Raw genomic sequence first — 24,136 nt, forward strand, 5'->3', positions numbered from 1 at the left:
TTTATTTGAGAAAGAGAGAGCACGAGCTGGGGGACGGGCAGAGGGGGAGAAAGAGGGACAAGCAGACCCCCGCTGAGCGGGGAGCTCCATGTGGAGCTCCATCCCAGGACCCTGGGATCATGACCTGAGCCATCAACAGACGCTTAACCAACTGAGCCACCCAGGCGCCCCAAGAGTATGATTTTTATCTTTCATTGGTTTGGCTGTTCTTGTTTGCAGCTCAAAAGGCTTTCTTTTTCTCCCCTTCATACGGCAGATCGTGTTCTGGATCTAGCCAGTCTACAGTATATTAGAAAGTTCCCAATCAAAAATTGTACTCTGCATGGATTTGGTGATACTAAGCCCTTCTAATCGGAACATCTATTAATATGTGAACAATACAGTTCACCTCTGCCCTAGCTTCAACTGTAAATGTACTGAGAGCATGATGCTCGCAGTGTATTTGATGATTCGGCCTGCCCTGCTCGAAGCTGGGGTGGGTGGAAGTCTGCTTTTCTCTCCGTCTGTTTGGATCCCTAGATACCTCTTATGGTATCACTAACTCTCCAGAGAGAGGACAAATCTGGAGTTTAAAGAAATGTGTGCACGTATGTATATATTTTTTTGTGTAATATAACCTCTATACATGAGCAGCCCATTTGACCTGATGCTCAGAAGAACTCGCCATCTGTTCAGTGCTGGAGGAAGTAAGCTGTTTTAGGCCCCCAGGAGGTAGTAAGTCTCCTTCTGGGTCTTCCTAAGGGCTTTTCAAGGGTGTTTTTGACTCTAGACTCTTCCCCATCCCTGCGGACTTTAAATCCTGGCACTCACATAAGATGCAATTCTGTGAGTCAGTACTCATACATGAAATCCACCTTCCCTCTTTGTCATTTTTTGGAGGGAACACCAACACTGTGTTTGGTAAAAGGACCACAAGGACCAGCTCAGGGCAAAGAGAACAAATTGAAACCTTTGCTATCCTGACTTCTGGAAGAGGGCTTGGCCTCCTGGGGAGTAAGAATAGGATGGTAATGGGAATCAGGGGTCCTGAAAAGTCAGTGAGGTGATGGGCTGTCAGGGAAGGGGTTGGAACCTTAGCATCTCACCCCAGAAACTCCAGTTATAGCCAAGGGGAAAGTACTCAACCTCCTTTGGCCTTACTTTCATTTGAGACGAGGTGATTCTGGGTGAATTTGTTTTGGAGGAACAGAGAGAACAGGTGGACAAATCCAAGGAAAGGTGAGTCTTTCAGATCTTGTTGAGGTTCTACTTTGTATGACTTAGTATGATGATTATCCTGTTGGTAGGCCTTCATCTAGGGAAATGGCATTATTTAGGTACTTTTGCAGGATCTCTGAGGCTGAAGAAAGAAGTTGCACTGATAATCAATGTAATTCACCCAGGATGGTTTTTGGACCCGAGCAATGCCTGTTTAGGTGACTTGGCTCTCTTTTAGCTTATGTAGAATCATATATATAGATATAGATATATACATTTATTCATTTTGTATATACTTGATCTCTACTCTCCCTTATGTCTATCAGTCTAGGTCCTATATCACCTATAAGACCCAGGACTGCACTCTTGCAAACACTTTTCTAACAATTCTGGCTCATAGTAATTGTTCTTTTTATATTCCTGTGGCTTTTTCCCTTTATACCACACAGAGTAGCAATTTTGTCAATAATTTTTGCTGATCATTTGTGTGTAGCTGTTCAGTTCTGGGCACAGAATTACAGACTGTTTTGTTTTATTCTCTTTTTGTTTTATATATGTATTACCTTTGGCCCCAGCGAGCATTTAAGTTTCTTGATAAATACTGTTCTTTTTGTTTTGTGTCATTTTCTTTTCCTGTAGAGCTTTCGTTGTTGAGGTTCCTCAGTGCTGAACTAACAAGAGGGTACTTCCTTGAACATAATGAGGCCAAGTATACAGAAAGAAGAGAAAGAGTATACACTTGTATGCGAATACCGAGAGAATTGGAAAAGGTACTATTTTTTTTTCTATTACAAGACATCATTTTGAAAGTTATGTCAACATGTTAATTATATGAAAATAAATTGTGAACAGCTTGAGTTGAGTTTTTAAAATATTGGAAATAATGTGATCATAGGTAATTAAATGTATTGGGAGTAGGACTTCCCATCCAGGAAGAGGCTTTAAAACTTGTGTTTTTAGTGTAAGTAGGATCCAGTGTTTCTTAACTTTGCTATGTGTTAAACTTACCGTATTTCCACTTGTGTCCCAGCCAGGTCACTTTTTCCAAGGAACTACTCTCTACCTACTCCTTTAGTTCTCATCAGTTTTATTGTACCAGGGGCAGTATTTTTTCCATTCAACATGACAAAGTATTTAATTTCAGCCCCTTTAAAGGTTTCAGTTTCTCAGAAAGCCCTCATATCTAAAACATAAATGACAGGCTCTTCAAAGGAAAAGACAATTCATTGCACCTTTGCCACAGAAAACCTCACGTGCTGGGGTGGGCGTGGCCACGGCAGCACTGACTCCCTGCACACTGTGTTCCCGCGGTTGGGTCTCAGGTCTGTCAGGACCAGTCAGAGATGTCGGGAAGGCCGCTCTTTTCCCTCTGCATTGCTGCAGTTGGTACGTCTGAGCAATTCCAAGATTTCTTGCCAGAAAGGAGGCATTAAGAAATAATTCAGCTTTGGCTGTATTAGAACACGGTTTTGTGCTTTTCTGGTAACTGAAAACTTTTAATAGTTTGATCAGTTCCTTAGAATCTTACTTTCTGTTGGAGTGGCTGTCAGAGGAGTTTTGCTGGTTTGCTCGGTCAGAGTCTTCTAGAACAAGAGGGGCGGGAGACAGTGAGGAGCGAGGACCCAGCTGGTCGGGTTGATGGTCTTTTACTTCCAGCGGTCCCATCAGTGTGGTAGAGGGGAGGGAGGCAGCCGGAGAGTGACGGTTCGAGAAGTGTTGCTTCACATGGGCTCAGGTGGCAGGTCGCCTGCTGCAGCTCCAGGGCGTTCTGGGCTCGGGTGGGGAGAGATGAGAGCAAGCGCGGCCTGGGGAGAGAACAGTGCTGACAGTGAGACACTGGCTGCCTTGGCTATGATTGCGTGGCTGCTTCTCTCGGGAGGCTCGGGTTCCAAGGAAGAGTCAGGGCCTGGGGGGTGAGACGGAGGAGTGTGGGGGCGCTCTCGGCACCACTGCTCCCCCAGTGCGGCAGCACCTTGATTTTGTACATTGGAATTTATTTAAGATTTTGGCCAGCGATGGGGGGTAGTGTTTCTTTTGCTTGCCAATAATAACAACAGTAATAGTAATTCTTAGGTCTTTCTTAAACACATTAACTTATTTTCTGAGCTCCCTTTTTCCTTCCGGTGATAAGCCAAGACAGGGAAATGTGAGGATACGCGGCAGAGGGAATTGGAGGGAGGTTTGCTGGGATCTGTGTCCTTGTACAGGACAGTGCCAGCCACAGTCAGCTTTTACCCACCTGGTCTCTTCGAGGGAAGGTTTTTCTCTCACCTGCCTGAACAGTTGCGGATTCCCATTTTTCTGTGGGGCGTGCACAGAGATTTGCCTGCAATCCACAGCCAAACTATGGACACACCCAAGGGATTGCTTCAAAGCAAGAAGTGTGTGTGTCTGACCCGTTTTATTACCCGACGTGGGGCCGAAATAATGAGCAGCGGCCACAGCCCTCATGATGATGAGCTCATCGGAGGAGGGTCAATACACATATCCTCTTCTCTTTACTGGCACCATTGACATGCCAAGCAGTTTCTCGGTAGATTTCTCACAGAAACTTGCAACCGTTTCAGGTTTCTTAGTGTGAGTGTTGTCTTCTGGGGAAAATGCCCACAGGCCTTGGTAAGACTTCACTATGAACCAGGGTGTTTTTCAAACCATGGTGCATTAAGGGACCACTGATGGGATGGGTAGCTGATGAGGTAGGTTGCAGCCAATTAGGAATTTCTTTTTAAAGAAAAGAATAGAAAAGTTATCAGAGTGCATTGCCTGTAGGAGGGTAAGTATTTTGTCATGAAACTTTGGTTTTATTTATGTGTATGTAAGGGGAATAACATCAGAAAAGTTGAATTAACACTGCTCATGCACAATTGTAATAATTTTCTAATCCTGTTTCCTATTACAGAGGCTTTTGCTTTGGGCCTATTTAGGAAAAGTTGATTTAGTCTCTTAGAACAACACTTCAGAAGCATATTTATTGCTTAAAATATATAAAAGGGTGTGCATTTTTCAGTTTAGAGCAATTTCTTCTTAACTTCTCAGAATAAGTGAAATATAGAGGAAACCAGAGTTCTATTTCAGTTTAATCACAGGCGTAAATTTCTTGTAACAGGGTGAGTTCCTTCTGGTGTCTCCCAGACCTTTATGTTATTTTTTATTTTAAGAGGTGGGGGGGCTATCTAGATGTTCATGTCAGTAAATTTATTGTTTAATTGGTAATACCTAATATATAATATTTTTCCCTGATATAGAATATAGAATACTTCTAATATATGACACTGTATTCATTTTTTTCCTTATTTTTTGGTAAATGCTATGATATTTTCATGTAGCCTTTCCAGGAGGAGAAACTTGACAGTTAAAGAGCACTTTGCTTCTACAAGGATTGCACGAGCTATAAAACACCTAATTAATGTTTATATTTTCAAGTCAAGAGAGTGGTCAACTCAGTATCTCTTACTGAACCTGTTTACTAATGTGAAAAAAATTCCAGAATTTTTGTGTAATTTTCTCAGTGGAAAAACACATACTTGACATTCAAAACAGGTAAATTGCTTATATATTCAAAATAGTATTTCCAGTGGCTGGTACTTTTTTCATATTTGAACTTCTCATTCTGATGTGAAAGGATGAAATTTTGGAGTGTTTTGTTGGCCTTGGGGAGCATTTCCTTTTTTTCCCGCCACAAATCCCTTTCCACCTGCACCCACACACCCCTTGGGTTCTCATCCTAGATCTGTTCCTCACCATGTGTGATCTGTGAGGGGTCTGTACTGTTCTCTTTGTACAGCGGAGGACACCGAGCTGCACTTTCTCTGCGGTCTAAACTGAGAGCAGGATAGTGCAGTGGTCAAGGGCATGAACGCTAAAGCCGGCCTGCCGAAATCAGCATCTCCACTCCACCATTTGTTAGCTGTGAGGCCTTGAGCCATTCACTTCTGTCCATTTGCCTCAGTTTCCTCATCTGTATATTAATTATGGGTGAGCCCCATATAAATGTTTTAAAATATTTTATAGTCCTCACCTCAGCAACTTGAGGAATGCCCTGCCCTAAGAGAGCAAGAGAAATTTGGAAAGGTTTCTTGTCTCCAGGTTGCATTCCAGGGGATGTCCCCTCACAGGAGGGATAGCTGTCGTCTGGGGGCTCCCTGGACAGCAAGGGGTGACCGGGAGCGGTGTGGTTTCCATGGCTCCCCCATGTCCCACTTTGATCTTATGTTAGACTTTTAATCTTCCTGCTTCACTTGCTGCTAAATTTGACTTTTCTAACCCAGCAAGGGACATGGTTTTCTGACTCTCCTCCTTCTTGGATTGTTGACCACAGGCAGTTTGGGGGAGAACTGTTTTCTTCCCTCTGTCTTTGTAACCATGCTGTCTTAGAGTAAAGCGTGTCTCTTTCATGAAGGTAGCTGGTGGTCAAAAGAGATAGTAGCACACCCCGTCACCCTGACATTTTCTGTCAGGCCCTCTAGAGTCTGGCCTCAGCAGGCACATGACTTAGAGCTCATGGTTAGGTCAGACAGCAACACTTTAGAAGCTTTCTGAAATCAGGGCAGGATCACCAGTTTCTTAGACAATTCCTGGTAAGTGCTTACTGCCCCATAGCCCCCCTTGACTTGTCCATTTACATCCCACCTCTGGTAGCTATTTCTGTGTGAATAAAACAGATAGCAGTTATCAAATAAGGATTAGGTGCCAGGCACTGTCCCAAGCACTTCAAATGAGTTAGCATTCCATCTCCCCCACGGCCTCATGCGATACATGTTCTCTTCAAGTCTTGTTTTCTCCATCTGCACCGACATGGCAGTTGTGTTGATGTTTGTGCTGCATTTTGACCCCATGGGAACAATTTATCCTGCACCCCATGGGAACAGTATCCTTGTCAAGAGCTAATTTTGTCATCTGTGTGAATCCCAAACTGCAGGAAATAGTAAGGAAGTGCTCACCAAAGTATTCTTTAGAATTCCCTAATACACTTAAATGCTAGTTTAGAGAGCTACAGGTCACTTATTCACTTGTTTATTGATTTTTCTCAGGGTTTTTTTTTTTTTAAGATTTTATTTATTCATTTGAGACACAGAGATACAGAGAGAGAGAGAGAACATGAGCAGTGGGAGAGGCAGAGGGAGAGGGAGAAGCAGACTCCCGGCTGAGCCAGGAGCCCCATGTGGAGCTCGATCCCAGGACCCTGGGATCATGACCTGAGCCGAAGGCAGACGCTTAACCATCTGAGCCACCCAGGCGCCCCTCTCAGTTTGTTTTGAATACCGTCTGTACTCCAGGCACTTCGGCAGCATGCAAGTACAGTGCTCACCTCCAGACTTGCAAAGGTAATGCGCTGCAAGGTGATGAGAAAAGGAGGTTGATTTTGCACCTGCATTTTTAGGGCTTGGGGGTGTGGGGGGTTGTGCTAGGAAGATCCGGAGGTGGGAAACTGTTAGGGACAGGAAAGGACAGGTACACTGGGAGGAGAGACTGGATCCAGGTAACTGTGAATGGTCAGACTAAGCAGTGGAGACTAGCTTTGGGAGGATTTCTTTAGGAATGCTTTTACCTGCATATGTGACAGACTACCTAACAGTGGCTTAAACGGGTTTGAAAATTGTTTTGACGAGTCTAGAGGAAGGTGATCTCCTTTGTTCCAGCCAATTAATGAAGCCAGCCTAGACTCGGAGTCCTTTTTATGTTTCCATTTCACCATCGTTGGCAAATTGGCTTTCAGTCCTCTTGCTCGTTGCCTTTTAATAGAAAGATGCAGCTGCGACCTCAGGCAATGCGTCTGCATTATCACCCAAAAGAAGAGGAGACAGACAGTGCCACCATTTGACTGTCCCTTTTATAAAGAATTAAAAGCTTTCCCAGATGTGTCCCCACACACTTCCTTCAGTGTGTATCTTATTGGCCGGAGTGAGTTGCACAGCCATCCCCAGCTGCCTGGGAGACTAGGACAGTGGATGTGATACTTTTCCAACGAAGGGAGGGGCAGACTGAGAATGGTGATTGGGTTAGCCACCCCTCAGAACTGTGCTTCTGAAAAATTTGTATAGCCATGTTCAACATGGATTAGCAATAAAAGAAGCAGGAAGGGCTCAAGATCTTTCCATGTTCCTAATCTTTCTTCAAATTAAAATAAATTGATTTATTTATTTTACCTCTTAAGAAATAAGTGTGCTAGATACATGTCAGGTATAGGTTGTGATGATTACAAATCCTTTTATCAAAATTACTTCCTTTCCGTTACTTCCATATGTTTATGTAACTGCCTGTCATAAAAGGTAGAACTAAAACAAAAATACATTTTTGACTTTTCTTTACCTTGTAATTCTATGCTTTTTGGCAATTTTTTATTTCATTGTTACCGTAGTTTTTTAATACGTTTTTTCAAAAATGGAACTCAACTGCTTAGTCTTCAGTGGAACTGCTTAGTTGTCTTAAGAACCTAGTAAATTTTCCTAAGCTTTAAATTTGTCAGGTTGAAGGTTTAAGTATTGCTATGGGTATAGAATGTTGTTATTTTTCTGCATAGACAATTGCTATTATTGAAAGGGACAAATGTTACTGTGACATGGGAAGATTGGGGGTCAAGATTCAGTAATGTTAACTTTTCTTCTCAGGTCTGCAGGTGATAGGCGAGTGGCCTGATCAAGGCATTGAACCTCCTTGGGCTTTGACTTTCTTTGTCAGAGATTATGGGGTTGGACTGGGGCATCTTAAGAGAGCTGATCGTCCATGACTCTGAGTGAGTTTGCGTACGAGGAGCAGGGGAAACAGGAGCAAATGGAAAGCTTCACAGAAAGGGAAATTGTACTTACCTAGGGGAGGAACTTAGATCTGCTTTTTTGAGGGTGGGGGTAGAGGATGTAATACTTGCAAAAAATAATTCCACAAGTTGTTTTCAAAACAATGAACTTACTCAGAATTACCACAGAAAGCGTTTTCGTTGTTTCTCAGTGTGAGTGTGTGTTAACAAAGTGTAGTCACAGCCATCGTTTCACCTTTATTTCAGGAAAACAGTCCTGGGATTTCATGGTGAAACTGTATTGAGGACTTACCCAGACCCACGTGTATGGCAGCGATTTCTGGGGCATCCTGCTCAGTTGCTCATTTCAAGGAAGTGTGTTTGGGGAATCATTCCCCTAAGTTCTTCTCATGATGCAGCTCTTGTCTGTGACACACCCTGACTCAGATGTCCCACCATGAAGCTGCTCAGAAGCAGGAAAGCCATGGGGATCTGCATTTTTCAGAATCCAGAATCTGGGCAGCCCAGGCTGACATTCCTCAGGTTCTGAGGCTTGTTGCCCCCTGCTTGGAGTGGCAGTGGCCAAGGCTTCTTCACGCCTCTGCAACAGTCTTCACCTTTCTTAACTCTCTTGGAGGACAGGACCCGTTTGGCAACGGCAGTGGCAGCCCCCTCCAGAAGTGGGGCTTGGAGGTGATGGCGGAGCGGCCCGGCATCCAGGGCCTCATGGCCTGGTGGAGGCCCCGCTACCTGTTGGGCGTATAGGACCCATGCGACAGCTCTAGGACAACCAGCCGAAGACTTCAGGCTCTACCGCATTCACTGATGTAGTTAAAAGACAACTTATGAAGTCGCCACTGTGGGCCTGTGTTTATCTTTTTGAATCAGGAACTTATTTCTGTCGCGTTAGCTTTGGAAACAGTTTTACATCTCTCTCTTCCTCTCTCTTTCCGTTGTGCCATTGCAGGCCATTGTGATCTCTCACTCAGACCATTGTTCTCCTTCACTGTCCTCTCTGCTTACTCAGCTTGCTGTAATGCTCTGATCACTCCCTAAAAAAGTAGATTGGAGCTGAGAAGTGGTGTGGTGGTGCGATGGTGGCCGGCAGCAGCTGCCACACCTCTGTTCCTCAGCAGGACTCTCAGATGTGCCCTAGGGTCCGCACTGTGTTACAGCGCTCTTTGCTCTTTGCAAACACCAAGTAGGGGTCCCTGCCTCAAGGGGCGTTGGGAGCATTCAAGAAATCAATGTGGGTCAAGTGCTTAGAGTATAACAGTATTCGACATGGCTGTAAAAGAAGCAGGAAAATCCAGGACCTTAGTCTTTCTACAAATTAGAATCTTTAATTTGTTTCTTTATTTACCTCTTAAGAAATTTATTCCTCATGTTAAAATATATGTCAGGTGTAGATTGTGATTATTACGAAGGCTTTCATCCACATTCCTCTGTTTTCTGCAGTTACATATGTATATGCAGTGTTGCTTTGTTATAAAGGTCCCTGGGCCACGGTAATCCGTTGTTTGCCTCCTCCTAGACTGCAGACTTCCTGGGGGTACGAAGTTTTGAATTCAGGTAAATAAAAGTTTTTATAGGGATGACCTTGAAGCAGTAATTGCTTTCAAAGTCAGTCATTTGTAAACTTTTTAAATTGATAACTTATTCTCCTAAGAATGATAATCCATTCTTCCAATAATGGGTCTCTGCATGTGGGTTTGTTGAGAACTCCTGGAACACAGAATAAAGGTATGTGTTCCTTCGTAATTACTGAAGATGGTTTCTGTCCCTCTTGTATAGTGATCACATTCAGCCTCCCACTCACGCTGCACCTGGGCATGCTCTTCCCTTTGTTCGAAATTCTGTTCCTTCTTACTCTTGCCTTTGTTTGAAATTCTGTTCCTTCTTACCGTGCCTGCCAAAATCTAGTGCTCCTCTTGTCTCCTCTGTGGGAGATCCTTGCTAACTCTGTTCCTCCTCCCCTTGGTGCACCGTCCCCAGTGCCACACTCCATTCCTGCCCACCCTGCCCAGAGCACGTCATTCACCAGCACTGTGTCCAGCTCACTAGATTGTAAATTCCCCAGGGGAAGATGTCCTTCCTAATGACCTTTGATCCCCAGTGTAGAATTGAGCCAGATATGGTCTCAGCTCTTTCAGGAGGAGACCCTGAGCTTTATAAATTGTGAGGCCAGGAAAGAAAAGGGAAACACTGCTTCCTGCTTTGCTCCAGGCCAGCCACCCCCCACCAGTGGGTGCTGTGTGGTGGTCATGGTGGAGGAGATGGTATTCAGAATTGCCAGAAGATGGTTTGTGTAATTGAGAGAGGCGTATTCCAGAATTGTGCTATTTTGATTTTAGCCATAAAATTTTATTTATTTTGAAATCTCGAAAGGAAGGCCGGATATTTTTGTTAAAAAGGGACAGATTTAAAAAAGGTTAAGAAACCCTGCTCCATTCTCCACAGAGAGAGGTGTTTTTTTTTTTTTTTTTTTTTCTTTTGAGGTGAGTCTTTTTCAAATGATGAAGAGCAATAGTAGTAGGTCCAAAATGAATGTGGGAAGAGCTGGTTGTGGAAATGTTCACTAGCCTGTGATGTTTTGTTGACCAATGTTGCAGAATCAGTGCCATTTTGTAGTTTTCTTAACATTGAAGTTCAGATGTTAAAAGCTATGTCAAATCTTTTTTTTTTTTTTAAAGATTTTATTTATTTATTTGAGAGAGAGAGAACACATGAGAGGGGATAGGGTCAGAGGACGAAGCAGACTCCCTGCCGACCAGGGAGCCTGATGTGGGACTCGATCCCGGGACTCCGGGATCATGACCTGAGCCGAAGGCAGTCACTTAACCAACTGAGCCACCCAGGCGCCCCTCAAATCTTTTTTTAAAAAATATGTATAAGGCCAAATACAGTAGCAAGGTTGAGGCTGGAAGGATGAGTAACAGGTGTCATAATAGAAACAGTGATTCCATTTTCAGAGTTGTGTCTTCCGCAGGCTGACGTCTGGCCCTGTCTCTGCTGCTCACAAACCAGGCAAGCTCCTGAGTCTCACTGCAGAGCAGGGGTGAGGGGGTGCTTCTGGCCTCTTGGGTGGGGGAGGGAGGATGGACTGAGGCCGTGGGTGCAGTGCCCAGGTGCACCGCACAGCACCTGTAGAAGGCTTCCGAAGTCCTTCCAGACGAGAGCTCCTGCAAGACAGAAAGGCCTGCTGACATTTCTTTCCTTACAGTGTTCCTTCTTACAGGTTTTTTATTCTAAAGATTTGCAAGAGCTGTCTTATTAATTAAGCAGATTATTTTGAAATAATTATTTGCCCATGTAAATTTTAATAAATCCCTACTTCTGAGAATGAACTTTAAGAGAAGTATTCTCAAGTTGAATATCTGTAATTTTGTGTCTCAGTGCTTTTCATTCATTTTTGTACAAAGAGCTTCCCAGTGTGTTCTGACTCCGAAATTCTCTGCAAAGCTCCCTGTAGCCACTTTGAACTGTCTTCACTGCCCATGTGGCTGCCCATGGAGGGAACTGAGTTCCAACCAGCCTGCCTTTCCGGGGACCTGTTTTTCAGACAGTGAGTTACCACCCTTTAGTGGGTTGTGAATTTAGTGAGACTGACATTGTTTTATAAAGGGGAAGTAGAAAATATCAACTTGAATTCCATGGACTAAAAGTTAACCTTATTTTGGTGAAACTTTTCTTTTGGGTTTTTGCGTGGTTATGAATGTTTTGAGTGCATATGAAAACATAGTATTTTTCTCATGGTGGATCATGGTTAGAGTTTGAATCCTCTTCTTTGGGCAGTTTGCTCCTTTACAAAACTTTGAGTTTTGTTTTTTTTTTTCTTTTTAAGACTTTGGCCTTCTTAAAATAGTGGTCATAGATTTTATTCAGCTATCAGAGTCTCTGCCGTGAAAGCTGCACAATATTTGATTAAGAGAAAAGGAGGAACAACTCAAAGAATGAGTGTTAGCCCGGGGAAGGTTTCCCACGAAAGCATGTACAGCATTGTGTCTTCTTCCATCCCTGGGAAGATGCACAGAATGGAGGAGCAAAAGCCAGAAACTCCATGTTCGATTTCTGCTTGAAATATTTTCATCATGCTTTGCCATGCAAAGTAACTGAAGGTGTGAAAGTACATATTATTCTCATAATATATGCCCAAAGCATTTAGTTCTTAGTAACATATTTTCAAAGTCAGCAATAAATCTAAATATGTGAAATTTATTTGCCTTTTATAAGTTTGATCCATTAAATGTCTGTTTGTGTTTTTTATGACACTAGGCAAATTAGCAAGAGTTAGCACAAAGAAAATTGTGTTAACCCCTATGCCTAGTAAAAGTAGGGAGTAGGATCTCTTTGCTCTGCTTAAACTGCCTTAGAGAGAGCGTGCAGGGCCTTGGGTCGGGCAGACTCGGGCTCTAACGCCAGTTCCTTTACTCTGACCCCCAGCTTTGGGCAGGCGTTCAGCTTCAGAGCTGCGGTTTCCTCAGGTGTCAAGTAGGGATGGTAGTAACCACTTCAAAGAGCCGTCAGGAGGATTAAGTAGCAGGCTCTTACCACCGCACCTGGAAGCTGTGAGCGCAGGAGCCACTGCTGCCCAGGCCCTCCAAACTCGGGGCGGGGGTGGGGGGGTGGCATGTGAATTAACCGAGAGATGCCCACGCAATGTCCTGCGGGGCGCCCGGCTCACCCTGCACCTGGCATGGTTTCTTTACCTCCTTCAAGGATGAATGTTTCTGTGGTTACGTGTTGTTTACTTTATTAGGAGATTTTCTCATTTTCATCCGTAAGGAATTAACAAGAGCCTGAGCCTTATGAGAAAGTGCACCATCTGAGTAGCAGGTGCAGTAGTCGAGTCCGCAGTCCCACGTTTCCGGAACCTGAAAGGCATTTCTGTTGCTTTTCTTGTGCATTGTGTGTTCTCATGACACAAGTGCTTTCCCTCCACTCAGCTGCGGTGTCCCCAGACCGCAGCCCCTTGCTTTCCTTCCAGTTTTATGTGACAGTCTGTGACACTGCCCGCCCCAGGCAGTTCCGCGGTCAGCACACCGTGTGGGATAATTGCTTGCCCACTTGGTCTGCCGGGCTGGTTTCAAATGTGGCTTCTGTTACTGTTGTTCACCGTGAACGATGCGAATACAAATTCCCCAAAGCCAGAGAAACGTAGCTGTACTGTTCTTTAAGAGGTTTTAGTCTTCATAATTTCTTGCCTCCTCTGTGCTCTTGCTCTGCTTCCTCCTCTGGAAACTTCCTCCCCCTCCCCCCCCACACCCCCTCTTCTGCCCAGGCTGCCCTCTCCGTGTGGCAGTAGCCCTCCTCTTCTCAGATGTCTTCAAGGGTCTCCTCTGGAGCTTTTCCTAGATCTCCCCAAGTTGGTTTGGCCATTCTCTCTCTAGGGCTCCCCTGTTCCCTGAAAACTTAGTTCTGTTGTAGTGGCAGTCTCTGTGTGGGTGGCTCTGTGCTCAAATGTGAATGAGCTTAAACCCCATCCTGGTGTCCTGCCTGGCTGTGTGCCTGCTGGGCTGAGCGTGTTACTTGGCCCATATTAGCAGCTTTGTAGATGTTGGATGAATGAGTAATGTGCTCATCCCCAGTGGAAGGTCAGGAGAAAGACAGCCACTTACTCTCCCTCCCAGTATGCGATCTCCTGTTGCATGCACACTGAGATACCTTTTGGGATGTGTGGGCTTCTAGTAGTTTCTGCCTTTGGAGTGCAGCCAGCAGTCCACCAGGGAACAGGGAAAGGCTTCTTGGTGACGGGAGAGTAATAAATACGGACCACCAGCTTTCCGTGGACCATGCTGTCTTCTACAACACTCTTTTGTATGTAGAACAAGGAAGCAGATGCAGGACCGTAGCTGTGCTGGCCACACACAGGATGCCTGACTGGCCAGCAGCCTTGGAGGGAGGACTGGAAAGTGGTTTGCAGCACATGACTTGGTACTTTCACTGGTGTTCATAGTGAATCTCATTTGTTTAAAAAAAAAAAAAAAAAAGCTCTTAGGTTCTCTATATTCTGATTGAGAAATCTGGCCCATATATGTACATATTCTTTTGAGACATTCTTGCAAAAGGTTAATAAAATGTGTCCTTTCTTTTAAAGGTTTGCTAGGGCTATGTCACAAAGTACTGCAGACCAGGCGGCTTAAACCACAGAAGCTTATTTTCTCACAGTTCTGGAGGCTGGGAATGGAGATCAGGGTGTCAACAGGGTTGATTTCTTCTTAGGCCTCTCTCCTTGGCTTATAGATTGTGTCTTCTCCCTGTGTCTTTGTATCATCTTTCCTCTGTCCTTGTCTGTGTCCAGATTTTCTCATCTAATAAGGACACCAGTCACATTCGATTAGGACTCACTCTAATGACTTTATTTTAACTTAATTACCTTTTTCAAGAACGTGTATCCAAACATGGTCACATTCTGAGGTACTGGTGGTTTGGACTTCAACATACGAATTTTGGGCAGACACAGTTCTGCCCATTACATTGTGGATTTTAACTACTTGATAAATTTACGTAGGACAATTCATTGCCTGAGGTTACATGGAGTGTTATGTGTGAGGGCATGTAGAGCATACCATGTTTGCATATCAGACATACAGAAAGTCACCGCTCGTCCAGTAGCTGAGTGTGGTAGCCTGGGTGTGGCCACTTCCCCAAGCCATCAAAAGACTCCACCCTCCTGTGAAATATAGTCCTGCGTTTAATGGGACAAAGGTATAATGTTACAGAATAGTAGGAAGGATGGGGCAAGCGCATAAGAAAGGGGAAGAGGTACAAAGGTTAGCAGCTACTCCTCCAGTTAAGAATAATGCCTTCGGAGTACAGCAAATTTGAGTGCACGTGAAATTATGTTAAAAGTAATAATCATTTTACACATTTATGGCATAAAGACAGTATTTTAACTCAATATATGTCTTAGTCTTTCTTGCCCATGAAGCACTCTGACAAATAGGAGACAGCAAAATCATAAAGAGTCAAGTTAGAGTTAAAGGTTCTATCTGAAAGATTTTCTACAGTATCTTTAAAGTTTGAGGAAGTCCATATCAGGTGTTTCCAAGCTGTGGTCGGGGGCAGATTATCTCTTGAGTAATTGACTTTTCTAGGTGGTAAACCAAAGGCTCTGGGAGAAGAATACAAAGCTGCACTTAAAGAGGATTTTTCATTAAATGTGGCACATGTACCCAAGTCCAACTACTAACTTGTAATTCACGTAGCTAAGTTTCGAGAAATGAATCCCAACAATGTTTAGAAATCCCTCTTTTGAAATTTTCATCTACAATTATTTAGAGAATATTTATTTTACGTTTTGTTTCTTGTTTTCTTCTCTTCTTTTAAAATCCAGCTCATGGTTTTTGGAATCTTTCTGTGCCTGGATGCATTTCTGTATGTGTTCACCCTGCTTCCTTTAAGAGTTTTCCTGGCACTATTCAGGCTCTTCACTCTGCCTTGCTATGGCTTAAGGTAAGTTTAAGATCGTGAGCTATTTCAAATGTTTAAATTATTTTTGCTACTTATAAAAGTAGTTTTTACTACTTGTAGTTGTTAAAGTAAATAATCACTTGGATAGATTTTGCAGAATAGGGATAATTTATACATTTTCATTCATACTTTGGCCCTTAATGCATGAACTAATGCTGTTTATCTTTTTAATGAATATTATATAATGTGTTTATATAATATTTGTACTTTTTCCATGCACACTTTTTTCCCAAATGGTTTTGAACTAGAACTTTGCTTTGGCCAGTACAGTAATATTAATGCAGGTGGCCACGTAGAAGAGTGGGAAGGCATGGGGACTGAGAGCCAAGGACCCGGTGGCCATTGTGCTGCTCACCCCGTACCTTTGTGTTCGTGAAGTCCCTTGACCTCCAAGGCATCGTCTGTAGAATGAGAACTGGGTTCTGGGCTGGGAGTTACCAGAATCTCCTAAGGAGCTCTTCAGGGGCTCTTCTTCCTCTCATTTAAGAATCACTGTCTTAGTGGCCTGGGGAGCCTTAGTTACTGATTCCCAGTGAGACTCCCTCCGATTGGTGAACGCGGAACACTCTTGAAGGCCACTGTCCTAGTGGGAAGGCTCAGACAACCCAGCCCCACATTGCTTAGCTGGTGAGGTGTGTGGGCAACTGCTTAACTTCTCTATTCTCTAAGCCTGTTTCCACATCACAGTAAAAAGGGGATGTTGAGAGCCCAGCACCTTCTACCACAAATATGGGAGGTGTAAAAAGAATACCCAGCATGGTGCCTGGTTCACAGTAGACCAGAACAAATATTAGTTTCCTTCCTTCCTTTTCTACCAAAACTAGGAACAAGAAGATGAAAATGTTGTAAGCTTACGTGAATCTTAATGCTTTATTGGTCTTGAGGTTAGAAGTTTGGGTTTTACAGTTTTCTTTTTTTGTACAGACATGTCAACATGTCTCCACTCTGTGGAGTCATTCTCTAGAATATTATTATACAGTTCTTACGTAGCATAGTTGCCCAAGTGACATTTCTTACATGGATCACTTCTCTAGACACATTTCATTCTGGAGAAGTTTTAAAATGCTGAAATGGACAATAATAAGAAACTTCATTTAACTATAAAGTAGGTGACTATTCTGTGGTATATAAAAATATAATTAATGTGATTATCAGTGACTTAACCATGGAAACTGAGGTATAAAATTAATGGTCAATATACAGAATTATGTGTTGAGTCTTTTTTAAATGACTAAAGTCTTAGAAAAGTCTCTTTTAAAGTAGTCAATGGGCAAATACTTACTAAACACTGAATAACACATATGGTCCCTTTAGAAATAAACCGTAACCAGTTTCTTTCTTTCTTTTTTTTTTTAAGATTTTATTTATTTATTTGAGACAGAGAGAATGAGAGAGAGAGAGAGCACATGAGAGGGGGGAGGGTCAGAGGCAGAAGCAGGCTCCCTGCCGAGCAGGGAGCCCAGTGCGGGACTCGATCCAGGGACTCCAGGATCATGACCTGAGCCGAAGGCAGTCGCTTAACCAACTGAGCCACCCAGGCGCCCCCGTAACCAGTTTCAATAAGGAAGAAATCCTTCTAATACAAATTGGAGGAATTTATTGGTCATGATGATCATATTGTAAAAAGAGAAGAATTCTCTGCCAGATTACATGGGGTAAAACGATAAGAATTCAGATCACATCGCTGTTATTTGTGATACTTAACATGCTGTAGCCCTGCCTACCAGGATAAGAGAATTATGTTACATAGTTTATTAATTACATGTTAGTGAAGTGGAAGACTCTTTTTAGGAATATAATCATCAGCTTTAGGATAGTCACGTACATTCTTTATACCTTTGGGAGAGTTTTTAATGCTTTATTCTTAGTAGCAAACCTTTTTTTAAAAAGACATTTGTAGCATGATACTTTAACATTAGCAAAGCCTAATCTCGTTTTTTTGTTTGTTTTTTTTTAAAGATTTTATTTATGTATTTGACAGAGAGAGACACAGAGAGAGAGGGAAAACAAGCAGGGGGAGTGGGAGAGGGAGAAGCAGGCTTCCCGCGGAGCAGGGAGCCTGATACAGGCCTCCATCCCAGGACCCCGGGATCATGACCTGAGCCGAAGGCAGACGCTTAACGACTGAACCACCCAGGCACCACTCGTATATTTTTTTTTAATCACTATTGGGGGCTCAATAAAATTATGGCTATTTTAGGGGCATGTGGGTAGCTCAGTGGTTAAGTGTCTGCCTTCGGCTCAGGTCATGATCCCAGGGTCCTGGGATCGAGCCCCACATCGGGCTCCCTGCTCCGCGGGAAGCCTGCTTCTCCCTCTCCCACCCCCTCTGCTTGTGTTCCCTCTCTCGCTGTGTCTCTCTCTGTCAAATAAATAAATAAAATCTTAAAAAAAAAATTGTGGCTATTTTAGTTTTCAGAAGACCAGAAAAAGTATCTGATAAAACATTACTAAATATAAATCTTCATGTGGACTGCATAGCACGGATGGACATAGAAATTTGCATAGAGCCAGGTGAAGCTACCTGACATAAAATAACGAATGCCACGTGGAGGTGTTCACGTCTACACTGTGAGCTAAATTAACTTTTTAGTTATTCTTGGATCAACGGTGTTCTCCAGCCCATCTCTAAGTGAATGGCTTTCAAAGACATAGGATGTTCCATATGGCTGTTGGCATGATGAGATAAAACATTATAGGGAATATCCTAAGAACTCTCTTCCTTCTAGAGAGGGTCCTTCCCTGGGTGTGTTAGCACCCAGGGGCTGCTTACTGAATTAGTGACAGCGGTGATTTGTCAGTGTTCCTGAAGGCCCTTTTTAGGCTCTGTTTGAAGACCTATCTGGTTATTGTACACATTTCCAGTGTTCCTTGTCACTTGGGAGAAGCAGGACACCCAAATAGCATGAGAGAAGTCTTTCAGTGTTTGTTCTGAAAACTAAAAGAGGTGTTGCAGAGAGCTGGCGATCTTCAGTCCTCTCCTCCCATTTGCTTTGTTATGAGTGGCCGATGGTCCCTGGAGCCAACCTTTTCTAGATATTTTAAGATTTTTTTTTTTTAGATATAAAGTAGAGGTGGTTGCTTTTGTATATTACTTTGAAATATTTCAGTCTAAATTGAGTAGCATTTCAAAACAAAATTAAAATGTATTCTATTGTCAAGGGTTTAGAGCTAAAATGACACCAGAGGGCAGTGTGTCACCCCACATGCAAGACTCTGTTCCCTTGTCCTTTGTAAACCATTCTTGCTATTTCTGCAATTTGGACCAACTGAAAAATTACGTTTTGTGCGGTCACTAATAAATATATGATGTATATATATAAAATGTGAAATGCAGTTAAAATTACATAATAGAACTTCAGCAACTTTCAGTATTCTGTGCAAGTGTAGGCCAGAATACACAGAATATGAAAATACTGCCTTACTGTCTTAGTAAAAGTATGCTTTATCAAAATTGAGTGATTTGTGCTTACAGTAGTGTGTGTAGCAATTTATATTTTCTTAGAGCAACTTAGAAAATGGTGTCTTTTTGAGCATTATTTTTAAAACCACCAAATTTGAAGTGTTTAAAACTTGAACTATAATGAGAAAAATTATAGTAACAAAGCTATTGTTAATATTATGTCTAAGACCTTTTCAATATTTTAGGAATATAAAAATACATTTATTTTAACAAAATTATTATTTAGAAGTAGCCAAATTCTGCCTTCTTATACCTTTTCTTTCAACATTTTCTACTTCCATTAAAGGTTGATTTATCTCACCTGTAGCTGTGCTATGTTCTATCTTTTTCAGCAAGCAAAAAGTGCTCTTTCCTTCAGTCTGACCTTTATTTTTTCAAAGGGATAGAAAGAAATTAAAAGAACAATAAAGAAGTTGATTGTGTTTTTTTTTTTCTAACTGTTCCCTTATCCTTACATTCCTATATGTCTTTTACTATAAGAAAGTCACTATCTTCCTACTCTCTTAATTCTTTTTAATTATTCCCCCCAAAAGGGGGGAAAAGGATATTCATCAGAGTAATCAAGATGCTGACATGAAAACCATGACTTTGCAGTCTCTAATATTGTCTATTTTCAGTATCACATCAATAGTTGTGTCAGGTTGTTGCCTTCTTTCTGTATTTGTGATTAGTGTGCTTGCTTCCTCTGCTTGCAGAGTTGTATCTGGTACAGCATGTGTGAGAGGCTTTTGAAAACTGACAGCCTCCCAGATTTTCTGCTTTAGAATTTATTCTTTGGACCAATTTCTAAATATTCTGTAGACTTGCCATGGTTTTTGGTTTGGGTTTGGGTTTGGCCACTTTTGACATCTTAGTACACAAGCCTTTCACTAAAGCTAAAGGCCAGAGCAATCCTGCGCACCCTTACGAGAACCCAGCCTTCACTGTGACTGCCCACCAGCAGGCACTTTGCCAGCTTTTGGTCCTGTTACAATGTTGTTCTTCTGAGAAGTTGGCAGGGTGATTATCTTGACTTGGTAGGTGTGTTGTGTTGCCTACAAAGGATCACTGCTTCCATAAAAAGTTTAGTAATCTCAGGAATATTTATTTGAAAACATTTTACTAATGAATTAACAATCTTGAAAAGTCTTCACTCCCAGATATTTTGTTGGAGACTAAAATAAGTAAAGAAATATATCCAAATTGTTTAAAAGCAGATCCCTGTGTTTCTTCCCTCTCTTGCATGTAGGGTAGTATCATTTTAGAAAGACATTTGAGAAACTTCCTGAATTAGGATAATTTTTTAATGATATGGAAATCAGAATTAAATTTTGATTCATTATATGAGGTACCTGTGTTTCTTGGAAGAATGAAAGTATTTCATTTTTTAGAAGAATAGACTGCTCTGTATTAAAGAGGTATCAGACCTCATTTTTCCAAGTTTACTTAGAGAATAAATAAAGTAACCAATTGTGGAATTGTTTTTTATTTACCTGGCATTTTTGTGAATCCTCTTTCCTGCTCAAACTTGTGACTTCATTTTGTGTTTTAGAATTCTCCATAACGTTTAAGTTAAAAGTTGAAGGAAATTGTAGAGAAAATGGTGCTATCTGGTGCCAAGAACTGAGTTATTTTTGAAAACTTTGCTCAAACATTTTAGATGGTAGTAAGTGTAGAGTAGGCTTAATAAATGCCAGAGTGTTTTTCTTTTACTATCAGAGCAAATAAAATCTGTGCCAGCAAATTTCCTGATCGCACTTCTGTTTTAGGCAGAAGAACTCTTAACATGAGCTTTGTGGACTTTTTTGTGTTTAAAGAGGCAATAGTGTCTTTTTCCTCTGAGAGTTTACCCCACAGAAAGGCTTTTATCTCTCAGAAGAATGATGAATTTCAAATGCTTGAGAATTTCTTAACCTCAGCCTTCCTCTGTATGCCTTACTTCCTTCAAGATATTTCACCCAAAATTCACTTCACACACACACACACACACACGATTTTTCTCTTCAACATAAGCCTCAATTGTGCCCTAAATGGTTTAATATCCACCTATAGCACATGAAGGGAGAGCTCTTGGTGGCTTTCTCTGGGGAAACAAGTATGTTTGTGATTTCCTCTTACCAGGTTGATCTGCGTGGCTGATAGGTAGAGAGCAATATATTTGTTTTATTAGAGAGTCTTCATAAATCAGGTTTTGTTGTCCCCTGTTTCCTCACCATGGCACTCTAAGTAGCGTAGCAACATTACAACCTTCTCTCTTTCTTTCTCTCTCGTGAATCAGACCGAAGGGAGGAGCACTTTCACTTCCTTTATAGAATGGAATGTGGTGTCACAGGGACTCCTTGTGGTGAGTAAACCCTGATTTTTCGTTCTCTACTCTTGGCCAAATTGACATCCGTGCAAACAGATATTAATTATAATGGAAACAACAAAAACAGCATAGGCAGACATAACCATTTGAGGACAGACACCTGAGGAAAACGTGGTCTCTATCCTTACTTGGTCCTAAAGCTTTGTCCACGTTTTTGCAAGATTTGACCATGATCTTATCTAACGTAGGAAAATCACTCAAATGATCTTTAATTACACTTGCTGTCTTAGACCTTGAGAGCAAGTACTTTTTCCCCAATGCCACAGTAGTCAACTGAGCTTATAATAAGTTCCTTCCATATAAGCAGTTTTTGTTTTGCATTACTCCATAACTTTATTAAATCAGTTGGGTTTTTTTCTAGTGTAGTTTGAAATTATTTTAAAGCCCAAGGAAACACTTTAATCATTCAGTTTCAGCACTTAGTAATTACTTTTCTACTGTATGTCAGGAAAACTTAAGATTTAAAATACTGTTTTCTTTTTTTTTTTTTTTTTTTAAGATTTTATTTATTCATTTGACAGAGAGCACAAGCAAGGGGAGTGGGCAGGGAGAGGGAGAAGCAGGCTCCCCCTGAGCAGGGAGCCCGATGCCAGGCTTGATCGCAGGACCCTGGGCTCACGACCTAAGCCAAAGATAGATGCTTAACTGACTGAGCCACCTAGGTGCCCCAAATATACCATTTTCTAATTAAGGAAAATATCTTAATCTCAATACTTTATTTGAATTTACTTCAAAATTTTAAAGGGACTTCTTTTTTAAAAATGGGAACCATATTGAATATTTTACTTTTTCTTATTTGACATTGTTTCAGGTATACTACAAAGAGCTAAAAGTGTTAGAGAAAGAAAGATTCAGTCTATGTATTTTATAATGAAATATCTCATGCCGATAGCTTGACACTTTTCTACACCAATTTGAAAATCAACCAGGCAGGGATTATCCCATTTTTCTTACTCATCTGTGTTGCCCTTTCTTTTTTCTTGATCTTTCTCTATGCTACCAGTTTTTACTTTAATCTTAGCGTGTTACCTTCTGCTACCGAGCAGGAGGAAGAAGCCTATGTAGATCATCTTTGCCCACTGCATTGTTCTGTTCCCACGAATCTAGGAGCCCTTTGAAAAACAGGCAGTGCTTTAATTGACAATTGCTCATATCCAGTGGAAGTATTTGAATGAGTAAAAGATGAAACTTAAAAATGAGAAAATGTGGTTTCTGTATGAGTGGCTTAACATGAAAATTAAAAATAATATATTTTAAGTTCTGTTGAATATCTTGTTTAATGTTAACTTGTCTTGCCGTAACTCACAGCCAAACCTATGAATTAGATTAGTGGGTTTTTCACTTTGTCCAACAGCTTATTCTACTTATTTGTGTGTTCATGTGAGATTTCCAGCATTTGCAAAATGAATTGCTAGTAACTACCGTTTAGCAGACATTTATAAGGAAGAACTTGAACCTTAAAAGTATTGTTTGACAGCCAATTCCAAGTCGATCGGCAAGGCTGTGGATAAGCTTTTTATGGAGTTGGAAATACTTATCAGATAGTCATCTAAAAATACCCTGACAGAGAAGGAAACAAATACTGGGACTGGTTCAAGTTCTTTTAATCCTGTGAACTTATTTTGAGGTCAGGTCTTTTCTTACTCAGAGATGCTGTGAGACATACAGATGTCTTTTAAGGTGCCACCTTAGAAATAGGTTTTATTTTTGCAACTTTCCTTTTTTATTAACAGGGACGTTTATAGGAAAACAAGACTCTGTTTCTTAGGAGTTCTGCTACTTTTATTCTTTATTTGAATAATACTCCTTAAAATCAGAGTCATCTCTAGAGCAACCACTTAGGATGTTAGCAAAGGAGATTTTCACCAGAGCAGGGAGCACACAGAGAGCAGTGGATCCAGTGAAATATGGTCCTGTTTTTTTTTCTCTTTTTAGAAATAACAAAAATGATGGGTATATTTGCTTTTTAGCACAAAATTTTTCCAGATGAGCTGTCAGTACAGTGATAAGTTATATCATATTAACCTATACTGAAAGAGAAAGGGTACGGAGTTGTTGATTTAAAAGTTCTTTTAAAGAAAAGTCTAGAATGGTAGATGGTAGTAATGAACATGCCTTCTGGAGCCAGACTGCCTAGGTTCAGATCCCCGCTCCTCCACCTCTTGACTTAATAACTGTCCAGCTGTGGGCACACTCCTGACTGCACCTTGCCTCATCTGTAAAGCTGAGATGGTCTAGATAGTACCTTGCCCATAGGATTATTGTGAAAACTGAAATGAGTATTTTCCAAGTGCCTAGAACAGTGCCTGCCACATGGTAACTGAAGATTGTAGCATAAAGTGTTTGTACGACTTTTCTGTGTTTTACAACCTGGTTTGATCTTAGGCAAGATAAAGTTAAAGTTGTTTATGCTTGCTTGATTTTAATTTTTAAGATTATTTATTTATTTATTTATTTGACAGAGAGAGAGAGAGAGATAGTGAGAGCAGGAACGTAAGCGGGGAGTGGGATAGGGAGAAGCAAGCTTCCCGCAGAGCAGGGAGTCCGACATGGGGCTCAATCCAAGGACCCTGGGATCATGACCTGAGCCGAAGGCAGACGCTTAACAACAGAGCCACCTAGGCGCCCCTTGATTTTAAATTTTTATCATCTTAGTTCAAAATATGTCATATTGTCTTATTTGGGGATATATATTTCAATGTTTGTTAGCTCTAATTCGCAGCATGACTTGTAATTAATACAGCATTCCTTCATAGACACACACTAACACATTGGCCCTTTGTTGTATATGTTTATAAAGACACACGATTGGATATGATATATATAAAAACCCCTTGTCTCTTAAATAAAGTTACTCTGGCTGAGATCACTTAACTAAGTAGCTGCCAATCTAGTACCAAAAGCTCTAAGTATAGTTTTCTTT

The 24,136-nt window shown here is 41.6% G+C and overlaps 1 protein-coding gene across 5 annotated transcripts in view; it reads left to right on the plus strand.

Annotated features, from left to right (window-relative positions):
- The window catches only part of TAPT1 (transmembrane anterior posterior transformation 1), a 60,289-nt gene that overhangs the window by 10,902 nt on the left and 25,251 nt on the right, over window positions 1–24,136 (plus strand). Inside the window, exons 1-4 of one of the 5 annotated variants that reach the window (XM_035005248.1) lie at window positions 1,880–1,967; window positions 8,198–9,502; window positions 11,353–11,495; window positions 15,267–15,385. In XM_035005248.1, the coding sequence (XP_034861139.1) occupies window positions 15,270–15,385 (116 nt within the window). In that variant the 5' untranslated portion in view covers window positions 1,880–1,967; window positions 8,198–9,502; window positions 11,353–11,495; window positions 15,267–15,269. Of the gene's footprint in view, window positions 1–1,836; window positions 1,968–8,197; window positions 9,503–11,009; window positions 11,496–11,774; window positions 12,049–15,266; window positions 15,386–24,136 lie in introns of those variants that run through there. The other 4 variants (XM_035005250.1, XM_035005249.1, XM_035005246.1 and 1 more) reach the window with 4 other exon arrangements.

Source organism: Mirounga leonina, unplaced genomic scaffold, assembly GCF_011800145.1.
Source record: "Mirounga leonina isolate KUSES-001 unplaced genomic scaffold, KU_Mleo_1.0 Mir_129, whole genome shotgun sequence".
NCBI classification, from domain to species: domain Eukaryota; kingdom Metazoa; phylum Chordata; class Mammalia; order Carnivora; family Phocidae; genus Mirounga; species Mirounga leonina.